Below are 23,547 nucleotides of genomic sequence, written 5' to 3' on the forward strand. Positions count from 1 at the left end.
CTGTCAGCTCGACCTTCTTTTTCTTTTTTTTCATTCCATTTTCTAATTTTTAATATTCTAACGGAATAAAATTTTTCGATTGAATTGAGGATTGGTCATGAATAAAGTCCACGCTATCGAGCCTGATATTATTTATTACACGTAAGTTTCTTCAACTAATTCTTTTGAAAGTGTTCTTTATCAATAGATTGGAGTTTTTTCAGTAAATCCAGAAAAATTATTAAAGTGTTCTAGCGATCTTCCAACCGGAGAAATTGTTCAACACCCTCTTGTCGAACGAGGAATTTTCAGTCAAGCAATCTGGTGTTTGTTCTCAGTATTTTCTTGTTTGACTCACATCTGCCGCGTCAGTTGCAACTGTGAAGAAACTGATGATGAGTTTTCTGAATTTGTTGTTTGAATGTTTGATTTTGCCTCTTTTCAACACTGAATAAAATGTGGAATACGAAGATTTTTGAAACTAATAAAACATATATACATATATATTCAAAACTGTCTTGACGCGTTGAGAAAGAATATGTAAACAATTCAAATGTGTGCCTTTTTGTTGAAAAGTTATAAAGGTGTTTCTGCTGAGAAAACCAGCAAACTTTGAAAATTCATAACTTGGTGGAAGTTCCGATTTTTTCAAAATTGTTTTCAATTTTAGTTTATGAAGGGTCTTAAAAATGAAGAAATCACATTTCTTCTTTCCATCAGTTGTTTTTTTACATTATTTTTCATATAAAAATTTAAAGCTTCATTGTTTTTTAATTCAAAAAAGATGAAAGATCAAACATATTTTCAACGAATAAAGTGATTATTGGTGACATTGGTCTCGCCGCAATTAGCTTAAAGGCGCAGAGGAAAACGAAGAAGGGAAATGGCTACTTTGGACACCTTTTCCGCGCGGATTTTCCGCGGAAAAGTTAATTTGGACGCAGCATAAAAGATCTAAAAATTTGGAGGGCTGTGAAGCATTATTTGAAATAATGTAAAAAACAAGAAATGCATTCACAAATTGCAAGAATATTTTTTAATGTAAATATGTATTTTACGAAATCAAATAGACTTTAACACAGGGAACAGTGGGGACGGGAGTTTCTTTTAAGTAGCATTAAAAAAGAGTAAACATTTGCTGATGAAAATTCTAGAGAGGAGGAGGGAAGTTTGGTCCCGTGACAGTCACATTGGCTTGAAAAAAAGATAGAGTTAAGGATGAAATCATTTGGTTGCTACCGTGGGAAGTTCCGTCCGGTAGCAACCAAATGACACAAATAATCAGAGAAACGATTTATGAAAGCTTACCTAAAAGAACATGAATCGTGACTAGGGAATTTCATCAAAAAAGTAGAAAAAATAGCTCCGAAGGAGCATGAAAGCGTGATTCAAACCAGTAATGGTCCGAAGCGAGCGGATTTGCAAAATTAGAGGTGACTTACAAACTAAGAACATTGATCATGACTAGGGAATATATCGAACAACGTAAGAGAAGATCAGTTACCGGATTGGGGCAAGCAAGTAAAAACTACAGAAAAAAATAAGTTTAAGAATCTGGATGAATACACAACAAATTGGATAGGATATTAAGTCAACAGTTGGAGCGAAAGATGCCTATTAATTGATGCGCACGTAGATAAATAATGTCGAGATGGAGAGCCTTACAAGTCGTTGTCTCGGGCAAGTTTTTGAAGCGCGTGTTCACGTTGGTGTTGGTAGTCCGTTACCAATTGGCTGAACAAAACCTGAAAATTTGAGTTTCATCAAGTAAATCTCTGAACACACACCTCGTTGGCACTCTATCTGTCATTCCGTGATCTTTTGATCAGTTTTGTGGTCACTTCTCTGACGCTCGAATTCATCGAGACTGGCGGAACATTTTTGCACTTGCCGACTACTTCGTCTGACACGTGCCTGCAACTCGGATGGCGTTTTTCCGGTGCTGCATCGATGGAGTAACACCCAAGGAGTAACAATCAACAGCTGCAGTTTGCTTTTGGCGACAAATGATTTCCGGTGCCATGTATCCAGGAGTTCCACAGTAGGTGGCGTCTCTGAAATTCAGAACTTAAAAAACGGAATTGAACGATTTAATACCTTTTGTCGGTGGATATTCCGAAATCCGATATTTTTACAAGTCCACCGTAATTGTACAGCATGTTGTGGGGTTTCAAGTCCCTATGAAGAATGCCCCGTCTGTGGATGTATGTAAGACCACACGCAACACATTCAGTTATCCAAGCCATTTCATCAACCGAAAGCAACATCGCCTTTTTTTCTCCAAAACATCTTGCACGGATTCTTTCATCCTCTCAAACACGAAGAAAACGGAAATTTTTGACTTGAACGCCGCGTACATTGGGACAATGTTTTTGTGGGTCATCTCTCTTTGGATGAGCAGTTCACGTTCGGCCACGAACTTTTCCGTGTACAAACTGCATCTGTTCGTCATCACCTAATAAAAACACAATTATTATTTTTCCTACGGATTTTTTTACCTTCAACGCAAACGGTTTTCCTGAATTTTTGGATGTTGCTTTGAAGACGGACCCGAATGTGCCAGATCCAAGAATGTCTCCGATTATAAAGTTTTCCTCGCTCAGATGACTATCAAAAACATTGATACCGTCTGTTTTCTTCGCGTTGGTTTCCCATCGGACCCTGAACTGTTCCTGCTCTTTATATTCTGCATCATCAGCCAATCTTTTTTTCTGCATCCGGATGGCTTGCTTTATTCGGCCTGTGTGTTGCGCGAAGTCTGGGACACTGAAAAAAATACATGAATGTTTTGGCAATGTGTTCGAAACTTACTTAAATTCTGCTGATTGGACAACAATCCCAGACTTGCATCCTGTTGCAAAGATTTTGTTGTCCAAAACGTCCACACAGTGATGACCGGATTCCTCATTTGTTCCATATTTGTGAAAAAATCTTGTCTTGTGATTAGGCAGATCTGTTATATTTGTGATCACAGCCTGCAAATTTCTTTCTATGTTTTGTTAACTTTCACATGTGATATCTGGGCATATCCATGAACTGCAAATCTTTCCTCAGGTTTGTCACCTTCGAGAAAACCCACAAACCATTCTTTCGAATTATACTCCTAGCTATAAGAACATTTTGCTAATTTTATGTTGTTTTTTGACTGTTCTTACCATTTTCTAGGTCTGCCCTGGTCACTCCACGTGTACAACGAGTTTACCCCGTTTACGGTGGAAACGCAGTACATATGATGTTTTTCCACAGTGGCCTTGATGAGTCAGTTTTCCAAGATCGAAATGTTTCACCTCATAATTCTGCCATGATCCTCTCACGTCATATAATCTCCAAACCCCGTCTTTTCCGGCAATGACAATTTCATAATGATTGGATCGATAGTTTGCAGCAGTGACTTCTCCGGTGGTCTGAAATAGATATGAAACTTTCAAGAAACTGTAAAATCAGATGAATAACACGTTTTTGTGCTCATTTGATTAGTTTTGCGAACAAAATATCAACCACAAAAGTTTTTTTACATCAATTTTTTCATCAATTTTTTTTCATTGCTTAGATGTGATAATAGAAAAAGTTTTTTTAATTTGTGTAATTTTTAAAAGACTGACTCTAACCCAAAATTGCAATATTTTCCAACCGTTAAAAAAAAATTTAACGAAAAAACTCTTTTTTTTGTCTGTTTACAGTAGAAAGACAAAAATTGTACATTATTCTTGTGCGAAAACAATGAAGAGGGGGATTTAGCGGTATATTTAAGAGAGAATTTTTTTTTGGGTTGTTTTAAAAATTTTCTATCATTTCTTGAGAAAACGTTTTGTGGCAACCCTTATAAAAACGGATTAGATAAAATTCTAATAGTAGCTCAAAACTTATTTTTCGGACAAAAACATATTCTCCCAGTTTCAACTCTTTTCTCACAGTTTTGAAGAAGTTATGAGTGTTTGAAGCTTATTTTTGTGATTTTTAGAAAAATTTTAGTATGAAGGAAAGTCAACAGAACGACACGATAGTTTTCAGAAAGTCAACAACACATCATCAAAATACAAAGTATTGATCATTTTCTCAAAAAGTAAATGTCCGATAAGACCCCTTACCTCTTATCTCACAGACCTTTTTTCACTACTGAAAAAACATTCAAATTAGAATTTTTCTTGTAAATGACGCGCTGCCACCAATTTTTTTGCACAAGAGTGATGTACATTTTTTATACGTTCTACCCTAAATGGGAAAAAAGAGTTACGTTAAACTTTTTTAGAACGGTTCGAAAATTTTGAAAATTTGAGTTGGAGTCAGTTTTATAGTTTTGTTACAATTTTTATTCCTATTTTGAAATCCCTAGAATTTGGCTACATTTATGTTATAATCCATTTTTTCAATATTAAATTTAGACAATGAAAACATTGATTTTCTCCGGAAAACTCATCGAATGAACAAAAAAATCTGGAGGAGTCAAAGTACATTTTTTCTAGAACCACAGAAGTTGTAATTTTTATTTTTCACGCACCTTAAATTTTGACACTACACATCGATTGTTGGCGTCGTAGATGGCGGCAAAACATTCAGACGATTTGGAGTCATTCGAGCAGATGAGAAGTTTATTTTCTTTCCGCGAAAAATCCGAGCCTGTGATTCTGGCTATTCCGTCCAGAATTTTCTGTGTGTCTGCTCGTGAACTCTCGACATCAATTGTGAATAACATCGGTTCTTTCCCAATCATGTGAACATCTGGAAACGTCAGTTTTTCTGTCTGCATTTTGTCTTTTTGTTACAAATGCTCCGTTTGAATACTCTGAACGTATTCCTTCCTTAAGGTTACTCGACTCACATGGAATTTACTTCGACTGCCCCCCATCCCCCCCCCCTAAAGTACCGATTTCTTTGCTTATTTCATGAGTATTGCAAATAAAAGATAAACCACGAAAACTTTTTCCTTGACGTGACCTGGTTTTTGAAAAATTGAGATTTTTCAAAAAAAAAATCGAAATTGATTTTCATCGATTTTCATCATTGTCGAGGTAAAGCATTTAAGTTAAGGGATTAAAACTTAAATGGAACAAGTTTTAAGAGCTTTCGGAATAAGAATGAAAATTGTGAAAAAAAACTTGTTTAAAGTGTGAAATTTTAAAAACTTACTCCAATTCAAAATTGAAAAATTTTCAAACCCTTTAAAAAAATTGTAACGAAATAGCTTATTTTTTGCACGTTTAAAATAAAAATAGTACACGTAGTACAGTATTAAAGTAGTACATTATTTGAAGAAGTTCGGAGGTAGCGGTTAATTTAATTAAAAATTCGGAGGTAGCGGTTAATTTGAGAAAGAAATTTCAATTTGAAAGTTTTTTTCAATAGTGAAAAAAAAATTATAAGAGAAGAGAGTCTAACACGTCATTTTGAGTGAAAAAGTTGAGGTTTTGTGTTTTGATTATGTTTTGTAACGTACGTACCTAGTACTTATCGTGCCGTTCTGCGGACTTTCCTTGTCACAAAATTTTTTCAAATATCATTAATTTTCAATATTTTGAAACTTTAAACACTCATAACTTCTTCAAAACTAAAAGAGGAATGTTGAATCATAGAGAACTTTCTTTCAAACGAGTTTTTGTTCAAAAAATAACTAATTTCGAGTTTTCAGAAATAAATCACGATTTTTCATAAAGGGGGACAATATGAAAAAAGAAATGAGAAAAAAAACATCTAAAAACAACCCAGAACTGTTTTTTGTTGCTCCAAAATATTAATTATCCTTTAAAAACAGTCTTGGGTTGTTTTTGGAAAAAACTTCCTTTTTTTCATTTTCCCTTTTATGAAAACCGAAAAAATTCTAACAATTGTCCGAAACTAGTTTTTGAAACAAAAATAAACTTTAAACATGTTTTCCAAATTTCAATGCTTTTCTCACAGTTTTTCAGAAGTTATGAGTATTTGAAGTTTCAAAATATTGAAAATTAATGATTTTTGAAGAACTTTTGTGAAAAGGAAAGTCGACAGGACGGCACGATAACTTTTAAAAAATCAACAATACATTATCAAAATACAAAGTATTAATCATTTTTTCTCACAAAAATTGTCCTGTTTCCTTTTTATTCTGAAAGCCCTTGAAATTCGCTACATTTTTGTTCAATTCTTTTTTCAAATTCTACATCTCGACAATGAAAAAAATTGATAAAACAATTTTTTTTTAATTTCAGTTTTTCAAAAAGCAGGTCACGTCACAGGAAAACCCCTTGTAGATCATATTTTCTTTGCAAATCTCATTGAATGAGCAAAAAATATCGAAACTTTAAGGGGCAATAAAAGCAGATTCCATGTAAGACTTTTTTAATGAAAGTAAAGCAATTTAATTTTATGAAATATTTTTCAAACTTACTCTTTCCGTCTGTATACACGTGATCAACGGATTCGGCTTTGTGATTTTCCAACATTGTCGAAAATTCCGTTGAAAACAAAGTGAGTGAATCCGTTGTCACAGCGGCGACAACCTTGTCATCGACGAGAGCAATGTCTAGTGGAGTACATTCTATACGATTCGTCATTTTGGCAATACCTAAAATTTGTAAAATGTATTCCAGAAACGTAATCTTAGACACGTACAAACTGAGAAAACAGTCGAGAAAAGAAACGGGAAAAGAGAAAGTTGAAGAGTTTAAAAAATTATGATGATCAATTTGAAAGTTCAAAGTGAGAAACACGAAAAATTTATAAACTAGCAACTCCGAATTGACAATAAAGAAGAGTGTGTAAAGGAGAAAGGCAAAGTTAAACAGTGAGAGGAGTGGAACAATCGATCAACGAACGCGCACGCGCAGACGCGCACACACGGGCGCACACGCACACCCACGAGAGAAATGGATTCGGGTGTGTCCCGACAGGGTGGTAGAAAGCTCAAAATATCAACCTAATACTACTGACTTGGTGTTTCTTGACTACACTCTCGAGAGCGACAGGCTCGCGCGTAAAGTGTGATGGTCTACATAGATGGCTCTCACGCAACGAAAGAGAGTTTGATCCGGCCATGTTGGGAATTTTTTTCGTTTTTTGTTTTGATCAGAACATAGGCTGCCAGTGTAAGAAATTTGTAAATAACTTCGTTTTTTTGTCGAGATTTTGTAGAACGAAAGGGTCAAATGGGTATCTGCACCAGTATTTTTACACTGTTAACACCGTTACGATTCTACAAACAATCAGCAATTGATGACAGTTTATAATTAGACTTTCGGGCTCAATTGGCAAAGAATGGTCCCAACCGCAAAGAACGGTGCCAAAAAATAAACGAACGGTCCCAAAGAATTACATGGTCCCAACCGCAAAGAATGATCCCAAAATTTTGGGTGACCCAAATTTCCGAATTGAATGGTCCCTATCGCAAAGAATGGTCCCAACCGCAAAAAATGGTCCCAAAATTTTGGGTGACACGAATTTCAGAATTGAATGGTCCCTACCGCAAAGAATGGTCCCTACCGCAAAGAATGGTCCCTCGAAATTGATACGAAAAACTTTTCGCCATTCTCTTAGGCTTAGGTTTCTTAGAAATTGAGAAAAAATTGACAAATACAATTAATAACCGATTTTTTTAATTTTAAATAAAGAAGAGTGTGTAAAGGAGAAAGGCAAAGTGAAACAGAAGAGAAAGTTGAAGAGTTTAAAAAATTATGATGATCAATTTGAAAGTTCAAAGTGAGAAACACGAAAAATTTATAAACTAGCAACTCCGAATTGACAATAAAGAAGAGTGTGTAAAGGAGAAAGGCAAAGTGAAACAGTGAGAGGAGTGGAAAGAGTGAGAGGAGTGGAAGAATCGATCCGCGAACGCGCGCACACGCAGACCACACACGCGGACGCACGCGCGCGCACTGACTTAAAAAAATCGAGGTCAACTAATAATTTAATAAAATCGAAGGCAACCTTGCGCTGTTTTTTTTCCGGAAAACGCGTCAACATCCTTTAGACGCATTTTTGGTGAGAGAAAAGAAAAAAGAAAAAAGAGCAATCTTTACCTTTGTTTAACGTGTCGCGTAAAAGACAAAAGACAAAGCGTTGATGGATTCGGGTGTGTCCCGACAGGGTGGTAGAAAACTCAAAATATCAACCTAATACTACTGACTTGGTGTTTCTTGACTGCACTCTCGAGAGCGACAGGCTCGCGCGTAAAGTGTAATGGTCTACATAGATGGCTCTCACGCAACGAAAGAGAGTTCGATCCGGCCATGTCGGGAATTTTTTTCGTTTTTTGTTTTGATCAGAACATAGGCTGCCAGTGTAAGAAATTTGTAAATAACTTCGTTTTTTGTCGAGATTTTGTAGAAATAAAGGGGCAAATGGGTATCTGCACCAGTCTTTTTGCACTGTTAACACCGTTACGATTCTACAAACACCCAGTCAGCAATTGATGACAGTTTATAATTAGACTTTCGTTGGCAGCTTCTTGGGAGAGGGAGGCGGCATTGCCACCGATCAGTCACAAACTTTAAAAAATGTTTTGAGTGAATTATACTTTCAATATGTGAATAGGAATTATAATGTCCTAACAAGGGTATTTACTTTTCGTTGAGAATTTTTTTACAAATTAGCACGCCGATAATTTCGAATCTAATCGTCTGAATGAAAATAGTTAAAAATGCAAAACTCCCGCTATGCGTTCTACAGCCTCAATTTGCTCGTTTTTTCAGTGACAACTTGACTTTTTCAGATAATCAATTGTTTGAGAAGTCAACTATAATCTTTTTTATGGTTTTCATAAAGGGGACCACAAGAGATTTTGTCCAAAAACCAAAAAATGTTTTTTGAAAAAGTTTAAAATTGGTTTTTTTTAAATAGAACTAGCCGTAAAACTAATCTTTAAAAGCTCAGAAGATGACAAAAACCGTTACTTCTATAAAAAAAACAATTTCAAACTTTTTCAAAAAAACATATTTTTTTTGTCTCTTATGTCTCTTATCTTGTCTTTCTTCATTGTCGATTAACTATCGTTTTGAACATTCTTCAGTTTTCTCGCTCACAACCAAAACAATGGACAATTATTTTTGATAAGAATTAAGTTCTTAAGAGACAATCTCTGACTGGCTCGAGCCTAGGCCTACAGGCCATGTTACACATAAACCAAAGTGATCCGTTCCGGCTGATTTTTTGATATGTTACTACCCCAGGAATTCTAAGATTTTTATACCATACCAGATTAGGCTCCGCCCCCTTTGAACTACCTAACGATCGATTGAAGTTGAAAAATGAAAATTTTTCTTTCGAAAGATAGTATCAAAATCTCTTCAGAAATGAATTGCCAGCCTTATTTTGTGCATTTTACAAGATAACTACTTTTTTCTAGCTCGCCTGCATCATATAGAAAAAATCACTTTTTTGAAAAAATTGTCAATTTTTTCATGTTTTTTGGATTTTTCGGCTGGTCGAAGTACTGTGGTCCGAAGCAAATTTATGATGGTAAGATACGTATTTGTGTTGGCTATCTGAAAATATAAAGACTTTCCCCAGATTCCACTGTCAAGGTGAGTTATGATCAAAAAAGTGACTAAATTTGATGCATTTCGACGTACCCCCCTCCATGGTAAAAAATGGCTGGGTGACGAAAATTAAAAATATCTCTGATTTGAGTTATTCAGAGTTAGAATAGTGCTTACACAACTTTTCAGATAATTCTATCCATGTTTCAGTGAGTTACAGACACCTCCTCCATTTTTTCGAATCAAAAAGTTTGAGCTCTCGTAACTTTCCTAATTCTGACTTAAAATCTTAGAAACTTCTGGAAAACAGTGGAATACATTTCAAAAACACAAGTAAATAGTTAAAAGTTGATTACAAAAAAGAATGCTGGCATTTCATACCCTAGAATACCTCCCTATCGTAGACACATGAAGCTATCTTATATGATATGAAACGAAAGTTGAACAAAACGACAAAACTTGACATTTATTTATTCATTTGCGTTTCTGAAGTATATTCCACTGTTTTCCAAAAGTTTCTAAGATTTTAAGTCAGAATTAGGAAAGTTACGAGAGCTCAAACTTTTTGATTCGAAAAAATAGAGGAGGTGTCTGTAACTCACTGAAACATGGATAGAATTGTCTGAAAAGTTGTGTAAGCACTATTCTAACTTTGAATAACTCAAATCAGAGATATTTTTAATTTTCGTCACCCAGCCATTTTTTACCATGGAGGGGGGTACGTCGAAATGCATCAAATTTAGTCACTTTTTTGATCATAACTCACCTTGACAGTGGAATCTGGGGAAAGTCTTTATATTTTCAGATAGCCAACACAAATACGTATCTTACCATCATAAATTTGCTTCGGACCACAGTACTTCGACCAGCCGAAAAATCCAAAAAACATGAAAAAATTGACAATTTTTTCAAAAACGTGATTTTTTCTATATGATGCAGGCGAGCTAGAAAAAAGTAGTTATTTTGTAAAATGCACAAAATGAGGCTGGCAATTCATTTCTGAAAAGATTTTGATACTATCTTTCGAAAGAAAAATTTTCATTTTTCAACTTCAATTGATCGTTTAGGTAGTTCAAAGGGGGCGGAGCCTAATCTGGTATGGTATAAAAATCTTAGAATTCCTGGGGTAGTAACATATCAAAAAATCAGCCGGAACGGATCACTTTGGTTTATGTGTAACATGACCTGGTGGCTTGAGCGAGACATTGTCTCTTAAAAATTGCAAAAATCTTCCCAACACTTCCCGACCTGGAAGATCTATAATGTTTTGAAAAGTTTATTAACTGTTCCTACTGGAATTAAAAACCGTGAAGCACAAAACGAATGCAGAAACGCAAGGATCCCGTTGTGCATAATTTTTTTAGATTTCCATAAAGCTAGTTAAAGTAGGTCTTGACGAGAACATCAACCATACTCATGTCAGCAATATTATTCTTGTAGACCACACTGAATCCAACGTCCGTTTCATTCTCGCTTATCTCAGAAAACAGCGATACCAAAAACTGCTTTTTATCACAGTATGGATTTTGTTATTTTTGAACCACAGGCCAGTAGAGAAAAAAGAGAACAAAAACAATTTGATGGAATATTAGAAAACATTCATTAAATTTTTAATCAAAAACAATCAAATAAAATTTTAATCTTAAAAGAGACACTATCTGTAGGACGCGGAACTGCCCATAAAAGTGTTATTCGGAATATAACCTGTATGTGTACATGATGTGAAATTTTTCTCAATTGGAAATGTTCTGCAACTGTGCGCATTCCGAACACTAAAATTCCACTTCTTACAGATAGCATACTTGTCATGGGCCGGGCCGGGCCGATTTCCAAATTTTCACCGGCCCGGCCCGGCCCGGCCCGTTCGGCCCGGGTGAAGCGACTTTTTATCGAAAAACATGTTTTTTTCAGCAGTAATTTTCGAAAAAGTGGTTTTTGGGGCATTTTCTGCAAAAATTCGACTGAATTGATGATTTTTATTAGTTCTACAGTGAATTTAGTGATAAAAAAGCAATTGAAAATTATTTTTGAGGTGCAAAAATTTAAAAAAAATTTCCACCTGGGGCGACCGGGCGGGCCGGCAAAATTTTCCCTCGGCCCGGCCCGAGAAATGACAAGTATGACAGATAGTGCCTCTAAAAACGAAGTAATGATGAGTAAACATGATTTTTATGAATTGTTTTTGTTTTGAAGAGAAATCAATAATAATCATGGTTTTCAAGCAGCAACGTCAAGAGTGGAAGAATTCTGAAAAATGTGTTAGATGGTATGATATTTGCATTTAAAAAAAACAGGATTTGTAAATTCCTAACTAAAGTTTTCAAAATTCTTTCATTTTTCACCTACTTCTACACTGAAACTATTAAGCATTTTGTTAGAATATTGTTTCATTTGTTTTTTCATGATAATTTTAGTTTTGTGAGTTTAATATCATTCCATCGAAAGGAATAAACCATACGTGAAATGATGTCTAGAATAATAATTGTGTTATATAATTTGTGAGTCATGCTAAAGTTAGTTCTCGCATATTCCATTTTTACAACCGGGAAAATGATTAAAACAGAAATGAACGTTAGGAAACAACTGTTGTTTTGATAGATGAATGAATTTCAGTTTTGGAAAGTTTAAAAAAAGGTCTAAATGAAATAGATTGAAACAAAAAAAATCATCAGTTGAAAACTTAAACACAATCTGTTCACTCTTTCGTAACTTGAAGAGGGACAACGGTATTCCAAAAATTCAGTTTTTTGATATGAATCGACACAGAATTTTGAAGAAAAGAGAAAAATCTCTAAGAGTCAGGTCCGAAAAGTATCATAAAATGAGTTAAAAGGCCTCAAAGGGTCAAAAAAGTGCCTCTCGCCGTGAAGATTTTATATCTAAAAATCTTAACTTTTGGAAAACCGTTGTCCTCCTTTAAACTACTTTTCTGTAGTCTGTAGACGGTTTTAATAATTATAATCATAAACTAAATACTTAGGTTTCCGTTATTAGCCATAAATGATAGAAAACTGTGCCAAATGTGGGTACTGAAGAATCACAAAAATGCTGACGTGTTGTCAGTTTGACGCCTCTGGCATACAAACTGCCAACTTAACGGCCCCATAATTCCGGGTCACACCGATTTTCCCCATAAAATCCCCCGAAATTATAGTTCCAACTCATCTAGTCATTTATCTCTCCTTTTCTACTTCATATCCCCTTTTTGTTCTACTCAAAACGGTCAACTCTACCTAATTCTACTAATTTATTGCCACGCCTCATTATTTAAACGGCGCGCGCTTTTGTCTACAGTATCCCGTTCGTCGCGGGAGTTAGATGTGCAGGCGGCGCACAGCCTTTTTAGGCCAACGCCCGCCGCCATGAGAGTCTTCTCGCCACCGCACCTTTTACTACTTTTACGCCACGTTGCGGCCCGTTGGTGACGGATTTTTCCCCCATTTTTTTCCCTTATTTTTATCCCCTTTTATCTGTTCTCCTTCCCCTCGTTTTTCCCCTATAACCATCTACAAAACCTCTACTAAACTCTACAAATCTCTACGTAACAGGTTTTACCTGACAGTAAGGAGAACCGAAAGGTTTCCTCGCATCCCACAAGGGAACGGGGTTTTACTCCTACACATTTTGTTCCTCAACTCCTGTCGATGGCTTTTTTCCTTTCTCTTGTCCCTAATTCTTCTCTTAATAAACGGGTCAATGAGAAAATGTGTACTGTTTTGTCGTCTGCATAGCTTATCCGAAGGTTCTGCGGAACCGGGTCTCATACGGCGCATACAGGGGGTCTCCCTGGGTTATGACTGTGTCCTGGTCTTCGACTGGACCTACAGGCATTGTCAACATGACGTGATGATTCAGAAACGAAAATTCCGGTTCTTAAGTTTTGATGCTTTGTAATATAATGAGTAGGACTTGAAGGTTATTTATATTCTGTTTGACAAGCAAGACAAAAATCGAACCGGTTCAATGTAACGATGCTCAAATTACTACAAATGCAGATTTGAAAACATGTCATACTCAAAAAAATTATTGATACAAAACAATGCAGCCTAGTCCCAATTGAGAACAGTTGAAAATTGTCACTCTAGCTTCATTTTGTATTAGACTATTTTGAAAACTTGCCTTGAACAAATTGTTAAAGGTGGGGTTTGGCGAGCTCGCCCTTTTTTTCCAGAGAGCTGGCAAGTTTTTGTGCAATTGCTAGTTGTTCAGAGTTCAACCGATGGAACCATGCCGGGATGCTGGGAGCAGCCTGAAAGTGGTTCATTGTCTTTTAATATACTATTTTCTTTAATTGCAATGAAAACCTTTTCCCACTATGTATCACTCTCTTTATATATATATTTCCTTTTTTCAAAATGAGAGATGCATATTGAAAGTTTTGTCCATACCGTTTAACTTACACGAATCATTTCACGTTCTTGTTTTCCTAGCGTGACAGCAATTTCACGAAGAGATTTTCCCACCTCCGGGGTTGATCTCTGTGATAGTTCGAAGAAGAATAGAGAGTCCTGAATTTCCTGAAATGAATACTGTTTTGAACGACCGAGGTTGAGTTAGTAGTACCATGCATCAACAGTGCAAATAATGATTGCAACACATTGATAAATAACGTGATTGGAAAAAGAAAATTGTTGTTGAGAGCTATAATCCTTAGGCTTTGAGATCTCAAGGTGAAACGCGAGATTTTCAACTATGTTCTGATTTAGAATAAAACGTACCGAGATTAAAACATAATAAGATGTTTTAGTTACAGGAACCTTGTTTCCAGGGACTGGAAATGCAAGGGTTGTTTCAAAATTATTCGATTTGTAGTCGTGATCTGCTCGGATGATTATCTTTTCTTGAAGCCGTAATATTTTTCAAAAATGGTTGACAGTGTATTATGTATATTTCGGCCTAAAGTTGTTTTTTGCGTGAAGTCTAACATTCAAAAAATTGGACGGTGAAAAGGTAAGTCTCAGAAATCAAAGATGAGCCATACATTTGAATTTGTATGTATTTTCTTATTTGACATCTTATTTGACACTGATAATGGAATTATTTTACCGAGGCTGTTTTCAAAAACGGACTTTTTCCTGATTTTATTTTCTTTATATCAAAGCATCGTTAAGAATCTTGCGTTTACCTCTAGTAAATCTTTTGTGAAATCCCCAAAAAATAGTGTTTTTTAGTTTCAACTTCATTCTGAAAAAAAGTCACCTGAACTTGTTCAGTAGTTTTGCTTGGAACCGCAGCAGGCACAATCACATCACTGGAATTGGACTGCGCCTAAAAAGTAGAAGAACGTCTGATGGTTTTGTTTTAGATGCTGAAAACGGACTTACAGGGATCCAGGAGAACGAGTCTTCAAGAACCTGCATTACGTCAGGGGTTATCTTCAGGAACCATGTTGGAACATTGGTAGCATTCTAAAAATATTTTTGTGTGCTTCTATCGTTTTGAAGTTACAGAGTGACTAATTAATATACGACGTTTGTAATATTTTGTTTTTCGAGAATTAGAAAACTATTGAAATACCAATTTTAATAAGTTTAAAAACGTTGCTCATTGTTGGAACATACGTACTAAATTCAGTTTACAAAAGGTATTCGTAGTTTGATACTTTAGCTTTGACACATGTCTTCAGACGTCCAGTGACAAAATCCCTAGTGCGGCGGAAGTAGTCAACGTATACTTTATTCCCTACCTTCTGAAGGGCGGTCTTGAGAGAATCGACCATGTTGTAGGTGGTTTCTGAGATCTTCATTTCAAAATACTCCCGCACAGTGAAATCTATTGGATCAAGAACCGGCGACGATGCATGTCTAATGTCGTTGCATCAGTAACTTGGAAAGTGAGACGGAGAGGATAACTTTCATGATTTGGAACTGTGTGAAGTGGGCCAATTTGGTGGAGAGATAAAAAAGCATCCAGTGTTGAGTGTTGAGCTGTACGATTACAAAACATCCCAACGAAGTTCTACCGTCAGATGTCATCGCGGGGGATACCATCACAGTTTCAGGAAAAATGTGGCTAAGGGCCTGTCACATTCTGGGGACCGACTATCATCATGAGATAACAATAATTTTTGCTTTTGGATATTAAAAAAGGTTAAACTTTGAAAAACTTATCATCAGACCAGATCACGTCCGCCCCGCACAAGATATTTTGTCATTGGACGTCTGAAGGGCCAAATCAAAGCCAAAGTATCCAACTTCAAATTTCTCTTATAAACCAAATCTTATATGCCTACTTCAACAATTAAAAACGGGCCTTTGTTAATTCAACCGTTTTCTCGCCGATTGTCAACGGATTTTAATCTCATAAGAACGTTGTATACTCATTAGTGATTCTGCATTTAAAAATTAATTTTTGGACTTACTTGACGAGATTTTCGTTCATTTTTTCCCAGCGCAACAGCCATTTCCAAAGTAGATTTTCCATAGTCTTTCCCAAGTTCGTGCGCAAGTTCAAACATGTCCAGAGAATCGTAATTTTTCTGATGTGAATAAAATATTTTTTACAGCAACTCAACTTAGCTTCAGCTAGAGAGAATTAGAACTCACACTCGTTAAAAAAAAGAAACGTGGTTAACAAAAATGATGAACTACGAGATTTACTAACTATTGGATGATATTCTATCTTTGTAACTTCTTCAAAACGTTAGAATAAAATAATATTGAGTCGAAATGTAAATGGGAGTATTTTTATGGCATGCGGTAATCCTATGAACTAGTTAAAAATTAATTCTTACGCCGTGTTTTTGTTGAAAGTCCGCAATCGTATTTTTGACCCGGTCAAGTTCTTTAGCTGCTGCTTGCATTCTTTCGATGGGGGTCATTTTCTGAAAAAGTATATGTATGTCACAATAAAAACACCAACACATTTTTTTGGAAAAAGGGATGAACCGATTGAGTTGATAAACTCTGAAAAATGTAATTTTGCGTAAATATAACTGCGGGAAGAGGAAGTATGATGAGAGGAATAAAATTTTTCAAAATTCTCAGAAAAAGTGAAATCATGAAAACCCCGCTATCATTTATAGGGCATTTATTATGAATTCAATTTTTCCTGTGCAAGAGAAGATCGCGCCGCACACACGCGGCGAGCAAGCAGATTTTTTGCGACAGTGTTCAAAAACTGTGTGCGGTGCAAACTTCTCTTGCACAGAAAAAATTGAATTTATAATAAAGAAGGGAGAACTCGAAAAATTTTGGCTCAAGTTCGCTAAGTGACTAATCTGTGGGTCCCCAACTCATGAGAAAACACGTTCAGGTACGGAACCGCAACGGTCGTCGAGAACCGCCAGAGCGACACAGCCGAGAACGCGGCCGCCTACACGGGACTGTGATAAATCTGGGTGCCTTTTCAATCACAAATTTGATTGAAATGTTTTGGGTTTTCACCTCTTTTCACTCACTTTGGACCAGTTAGTCGCTACTTTAAGAGTATTTTAATTTTTCTCTAGGATTCAAAGCCAATTAGTGTGTTTTTTTTAATTCAGTAATATTCCTCTTCGTTTTTTGAGATTTCTCTTTATTCGAAAATAAGAGTTTTTGATATGAATACCATTATGATTTGGAGCTTTAATTTTCAAAAACAGTTCAACCTGAAGCTACATGTTCAGAAAGAGGAGAAGGGAATGAAAAAAGAAAAAGTGACAATTTGAGAATATAAAGATGTATGTAGTGGGGATGAGAGGTCTATGACGTCACAAAGAAATTAGTATTCCCAGATCACTTTTATATCTGTTGCCGTGCAGTTGACGAGATTGTGGAAAATGCCTCCCGATTAAAAAACGTCTGCTCCTGGGATGACTCATCTACGGGGGACACTGTTGACTAACGAAAAAGGTGTTGTGTCGACTAACGAAAAAGGGCGTGCAGATCTGTCTGAGCGAGATGGAGACACACAGAGCAATTACGGGGCAGGAAGTCGCAAAAGGAGGCATCTAAGACTAAATCGACGGTGGACAATACAAAAAAAAGGGTTAAATTGACGGAGGATACATATTTAGTTTTTAGACTTATCGTTTGTTTCAAGAGTCAAAATATTAAATATGATGGAAGTTATCTAACTGTGAGATTTTATTATAATTTATCTCAGACATTGTCGCTAACAAGTGTTCTAGATGGAATGGTCAATTTGGTACATATTTATATATTTATATACCAAACCCAGTTTTTAGTATCTTAAATTATGAAATCCTGCGAGAACTTATCAGTCTGTCATGTAAATTAGAAATTTTTCAAAAAATAGCAAGAATTCTTTAAAATCTGACGGTAGAAGCGTAAAACTAGAATCAGATTTATTGTGGCCAATCAAAACTACATTACAGGTGGAAATCTCCAGGAGAATCAATAACTACTACAAAAGACAGAGGGAAAGAGAGTGCAAGAAGAGAAATAACCCTCTAGAGCAAGCAGATGGTAGGTGACATCGGAGGAGGACCCTTCACCAGCAAACATCGATTGCACTCGCACTACTATTCCGCTCTACTTTCCTATTCTTCCCGATGATTTGTTCTCCAATTGAGTGACCTCTATGGTTTACATATGACACAAACCAAAAGGACCGACTTAAAATGACCATAGGAATTTTCATTACAAAAAAATTGTCAACTACAAAAATGGACTTTTGGTCTGTATGAAAGATAATAGATTCATTTGAAAATTCACCGGAAAAGCTCAAAAACAAAACGACCGGTAGACGAGTCTCCACATGGCCATCACGCTGCGATTTTCGCAACCGCGATAGCGTAGACGAGTATATTCATAATACACATCGTCAAGTTTTGAAACAAATATTCTGAATTCTAGTGTTTTAATAATTGAGAACGTTCTGATTCGAAAAAAGAAAAACTCTGATAATGTTTGAGTTCCTGTATTCAAAAATTGTTAAAACTGGGAAGCGGAAATGAATTGAACTATTCTTTTAAAGAAGCGACTAACAAAAAAAGTTAGACATACTGTGTGAAGACAACGAATTTAGGGTTTGTTATGATCAGACTTACTTTGGAGAACCAGAAATCAGGTTTTGAAAATTTCAAACATTTCTGGTTTTTTGCAATGCTCTATCTAGATTGTTATATAGTGAAAACCGTTAAATGTTTTGCATTTTTAGTTTGAACACTGAAATTGGCTTTTTTATTTTTTGGAAGGTACGCGTGTATAACTTGTTTTCCTTCAAAAGACAATTCTAAACGCCCACCCTCAGAGATTTCTAATAAATCAAATTTTCGAAACATCGTAACCGTTACCAGGCAACCTTCTCATCCTCATCCTTTTCAAGGCGTCTAACGTTTTCATTCACTCCCACTATACAACTTCACTTTTTAGTTTTTCCTAGTTTAGCAGTGGCTTTCCTTTTATTGAGCTTCTTAATTATTAGACTTGTAAGCATAGGTAAGAAACAAGTCGGAAAACATAGAAATACTGTAGCTCTGATTCTTCCCGTGTTTTCTGTTTCTCTGTTCTTCAGAATGACATTTTTAACAATTTCTAATTCAATTGTAACAAACGGATGGTCACAAAAAAAGAATAGTCTAGGAATCTCAAAAACAAAGTACGAGAAAATTTGTAATGAAATAACGCCCAGTTATGTCAGTTCAAAGCGGTATATCTCGGTTCTCAAAATAAATATTGAAAAGTTTCTAACTGATGAAACTTTAATTATTATTCATGGAATATTTCGTTGGTTAGAACAATTTTTATAGCGGTTAAACCAGCCGAATTACGACGCTTCAAACTTTTTTAGTAGGAGTCCCTCTATTACAGGTCTCACTGTAAATTGTTGATTTTTAAATGAAAATATTGTAAGTTATCACATTTCATACTAAAGTCAAATCATATTACTGTTTCTCATTTTATCAATATTAACAGTTTGTCTAAAATCCGTTTGTTACTCCCACGTTACTTTTTTCTAAGGCATTTTCGCTTTTTTAACCTTTTTTAATCTCAAAACTTGTTGGCTCACCTCTCAATCTCTTTTTTTTTTACATATGACACAAAAAAGGCTGAGAAACAAGCAACGGAACAGCAAGAGCAACTCAACGTCAGTTGTCAAAAAGACTCCCTTGGTAACAAAAAAATCGGAAACAGATTATTTATTCCTTGCTGCTATTTCATTTGTAATAATGATCATTGTCTTTTTGTGCCAAGAAATGATAAAGGAGCACATCAAAGAAAGAATCGATGCCGAGGAAACTAGCAAGGAAGACAGAGAGGCGTATGTGGCAGTGCTGCAACAAGCAATGAACTTGAGAAGACTAGTATGATTACAAGATGACTCTGAATACTAAATAGCAGGATTGTTCATGTTGATGTCTAGTATTGAGCAACACCAAATGTGAAATTGTTTAATAAACTTTCTCAGTTTGCTATTATTAACCCAAGCAAAACGTTTAAAGTAAACTCGGACTCGGGTGCTTGTTTCGATTTCGGTTTTTTCAGTATGGAAGAAAAGTAAATGAAAATGAATGGGCTTTTGATACTTTAGAAAATAGGATAAAACATTGTGAGAAAATACACATAGAATGGTCACGTTTTGACCACTACTACAGTGCGACCAATAATGATAGGACCCCCTTAGATTTCGGGGTTCCAGACAGAACCAGTACAGATACAAAAAATCTGTTATGACCATTCGATTCAGGGTACAAAGAAACCCCAGGGGCCAGATTTTCATGGTTCTACCTTTTTTCTTAGAAGCGCACCACCAGTCATTTTTTCAGCCGTCCAATAATGATAGGACCACCTCAAAAATCGGATTTTCAGTTGATTTTCAAGAAATTTTTTTTCTTGGAAAACTGTTTTAATCGATTGAAACATACTATTTTTGTTGTTTTCGGATGATTCCATTATAGTTTTGACATTTTCAACCCCAAGCCCAAATGTTTTCCTTCTTCGAATTTTCACCCATCAGAAATATTCACTGTTTCAGAACTTCGAGACGAGTATCTCTTATCACAGATCACGTATCATTCTGAAACTTTCCGCCAAGGTAAATCAAGTTATTCATGATAAAAATGAATAGGGGATTTGCAAAAACATTCATTTTCTGTAAACTTATACTCACGATTCTCGAAACCACTCGGATTTCTGATGGGTGAAAATTCGAAGAAGGAAAACATTTGGGCTTGGGGTTGAAAATGTCAAAACTATAATGGCATCATCCGAAAACAACAAAAATAGTATGTTTCAATCGATTAAAACAGTTTTCCAAAAAAAAATTTCTTGAAAATCAACTGAAAATCCGATTTTTGAGGTGGTCCTATTATTATTGGACGGCTGAAAAAATGACTTTTTGGTGGTGCGCTTCTAAGAAAAAAGGTAGAACCATGAAAATCTGGCCCCTGGGGTTTCTTTGTACCCTGAATCGAATGGTCATCACAGATTTTTTGTATCTGTACTGGTTCTGTCTGGAACCCCAAAATCTAGGGGGGTCCTATCATTATTGGTCGCACTGTATCTTATAGCTAATGTTAGTGGTGTATCTTTTCAATCTTTTTACAGCATTTCTTTTCCGTTTTGCTCGAAGTCATTAATGTACAATTTTTTATTCAGTATCAAAACATGTTTAAAAACGAATGAACGACAACTTCTACTTTTGATATCGGTTTTCTGATCAAATAACTGAAAACGGGTGGTCATATGTGTCTTTGGTAAAGAAGTATCAAGACTATAATTGAGTTCAAGTAACGTGTCATCTCATGTTGTTTCAAAAAAATCATCAGTGGGAAGAATGCAACCTGAAGAATTTTGGGTACACTTGCACCAGTCACAAAACCGAACTCCGTCGTTATGCAAGATGGACATAACCATGAGTTTTCAAGTGAAAGTAACGTAGTGAACAGTAGAACAGTACAAACGTATCCAACATTTCCAAACAGAGTTGACAAAATCTTCCAAACTTCAAGTATCTGACTTTGATGTTTTTGCAATTTTTCGGCTGGTTACTGACGTTTTTCTAGAGAAAGTAAGCAAAATTACGTCTTCTGATATGCGACCCACTGCGATCGATTTTTAAAAATATCCATTGATAACAAATTGATGTTAAGATTTTCAACCACATTATTTGCCATCGACCCATTCGCACATTCTAAACTAAAAAAAAAGCATTCCAAAACTTTGAACAAAGATAGAGAAACCGCTCTATTGGACAGTTCACAGTTATCGCTGTTGAAAAGAAAAAAGTAGGATAGAGATAAAGTTATTAACTGGAATATAGAATAACTGTTAACATAATCGACTAGATCGTATTTTTTCCTGATGTCGAAAAATATTAATCTATAAAAAATCTTAATCAAAATTCTATCAGTGATATATGTATGCTTGTTCCCAATTTATTCAAAATTTTTGTATTTAGCAAGTACATTGATATCAAAACGGTCTGAACTTTGCCATCACAAAATATCACATCTGGGAATCAACACTGAGAACAAATTGATGTGCTAGAAAAAAAACAGTTGCTTCTTGTCCATTGAAACCTCTGATCTTGTAACATGTTCCCTCGGTTAAATCAATTTGACTAAAAAAAAACAAAAATCTAATTTAAATTAGTTTGATAACTTACATTTCGTTTCTGACAGATGAGTGAACCGGCTCCGAAGGAATTCCAGCGAGTACTTCGGTAAGTGATTTAATTTTGCAATCAATAAAGATTCGGTCAATTTTTGGTTGAGCAATCCACTTCTTGATAAATTATGTGACATCTCTTGGACTCCACTTGTTTCCATTGATGTTAACTTTTTTGCAATTCATGAACAACTTGGTGACAACGCTGACAGTAACCCAAGATGCTTGACGAATGCGCAACAAATCCAAATGAAATGGTTGGTACAATGTTTCATCAAGCAAGAAATTTTCTAGGGTTTTCCAACTAACTGAAGCTTTTTTCGAATTGGTACATAGTTTCATGATATCATCTAGCATCTCTGCATTTGCATCTTGTTGTCTAACAGTAACTTCATCTGTCCGAAGGTTCAAACTTTGAAGAAGAGCCATTAAGGAACGTGTTTTAGAATACACGTTGATGATCTTCCAATCAACTACTGGATAGTTCAAAAGTTTTGTCATATTTTTTAAATCTTCAGTTTTCAGTTCAGATAATTGGTTCACATTGCATTCTGTGTATCCCTGCGACGTTTTGTTTACCAATGTGATTCCAATAGAGAACTGGTATGACAAATAGACAATAAGCTTGAATTGTCCGATGTTCTTTCGAGAGAAGAATCTATGCACATAATTGAACGATTTTTCGGAAATACGTGACATCTCAATTCTGAAAATTATTGATTGAAGTAAATGAATTGTAACATTGAAAAAACTCACAATTCTCCAAGTTCCATATTTTTGAGAACTTCGATCATAGCCACATAAGGAAGACGAAACAAGTTGATAGTAGACGTCATCGTTGTCACGAATCTATAAACGTTTTGATAAAAAGGGAAAGGGAGAAGAAAGCAGATACAGTAAGACGGTTAGTGAGACAAAGAGAGAAAGAGAGAGAGAGAGAGAGGAGACACAAAATTTTCTATGCTGTCAGAGTCTTTTTCGAGAAGACTCAAGACATATCGTGTGCTCAGCGGTCTCTGGACAAACTAAATTTTGGTAAAAAGTACTGAAAATTGTTAAGCAGAGAAATTTTCTGATCCGCAAGAGGATATTCATACGGAAGATGGTCTCAACCGCAAAGAATGGTCCCAAAAAATAAAAGAACGGACCCAAGGAATTGAATGGTCCCAACCGCAAAGAATGGTCCCAACCGCAAAGAATGGTCCCAACCGCAAAGAATGGTCCCAACCGCAAAAAATGGGCCCAAAATTTTGGGTGACACGAATTTCAGAATTGAATGGTCATAACCGCAAAGAATGGTCCCAACTCAAAATTTTAAAATTTTTCAGCAAAACTAATTTTCACGCCCCTTTTTACCTAGACTTAGGAAGGGCTCGGGGCGACCTGATGATTCACACTGTCACTACATTCATTCTCTTCAGTTTTTTGGCTGAAGGTGTGTGGCTGAAGGCGTGGGAAAGGCACTTTTTTGTTACCGAACCTTTATCTTAGGCTTAGGTTTCTTAGAAATGCGGAAAAAAATTGAAAAAAAACGATTAATTTGTCAATTTTCGTCATTTTTGTCAAGT

General features: G+C 35.7%; 3 protein-coding genes across 3 annotated transcripts; all 3 read right to left on the reverse strand.

Annotated features, from left to right (window-relative positions):
* Positions 1 to 1,873: 1,873 nt before the first annotated feature.
* On the reverse strand, positions 1,874 to 6,506 carry GCK72_022925 (uncharacterized protein; the record flags this gene model as incomplete). The annotated part of the gene is made up of 8 exons (XM_053735134.1): positions 1,874 to 2,033; positions 2,077 to 2,280; positions 2,337 to 2,434; positions 2,478 to 2,745; positions 2,791 to 2,954; positions 3,267 to 3,383; positions 4,478 to 4,698; positions 6,341 to 6,506. The coding sequence occupies 8 exons, from the start codon at positions 6,504 to 6,506 to the stop codon at positions 1,874 to 1,876; spliced, it is 1,398 nt and encodes a 465-aa protein (XP_053578700.1).
* A 7,051-nt stretch (positions 6,507 to 13,557) lies between these two features.
* Positions 13,558 to 16,245, reverse strand: GCK72_022926 (uncharacterized protein; the record flags this gene model as incomplete). The annotated part of the gene is made up of 5 exons (XM_053735135.1): positions 13,558 to 13,674; positions 13,826 to 13,942; positions 14,625 to 14,693; positions 14,750 to 14,833; positions 16,159 to 16,245. The coding sequence occupies 5 exons, from the start codon at positions 16,243 to 16,245 to the stop codon at positions 13,558 to 13,560; spliced, it is 474 nt and encodes a 157-aa protein (XP_053578701.1).
* Positions 16,246 to 22,105: 5,860 nt separating this feature from the next.
* On the reverse strand, positions 22,106 to 22,815 carry GCK72_022927 (uncharacterized protein; the record flags this gene model as incomplete). Its single annotated transcript, XM_003102889.2, has 2 exons — positions 22,106 to 22,685; positions 22,736 to 22,815. 2 exons carry the CDS (start codon positions 22,813 to 22,815, stop codon positions 22,106 to 22,108), a joined length of 660 nt encoding a protein of 219 aa, XP_003102937.2.
* Positions 22,816 to 23,547: the final 732 nt, after the last annotated feature.

The sequence above is a fragment of the Caenorhabditis remanei genome, chromosome X (assembly GCF_010183535.1).
Source record: "Caenorhabditis remanei strain PX506 chromosome X, whole genome shotgun sequence".
In the NCBI taxonomy this organism is placed as follows: Eukaryota; Metazoa; Nematoda; class Chromadorea; order Rhabditida; family Rhabditidae; genus Caenorhabditis; species Caenorhabditis remanei.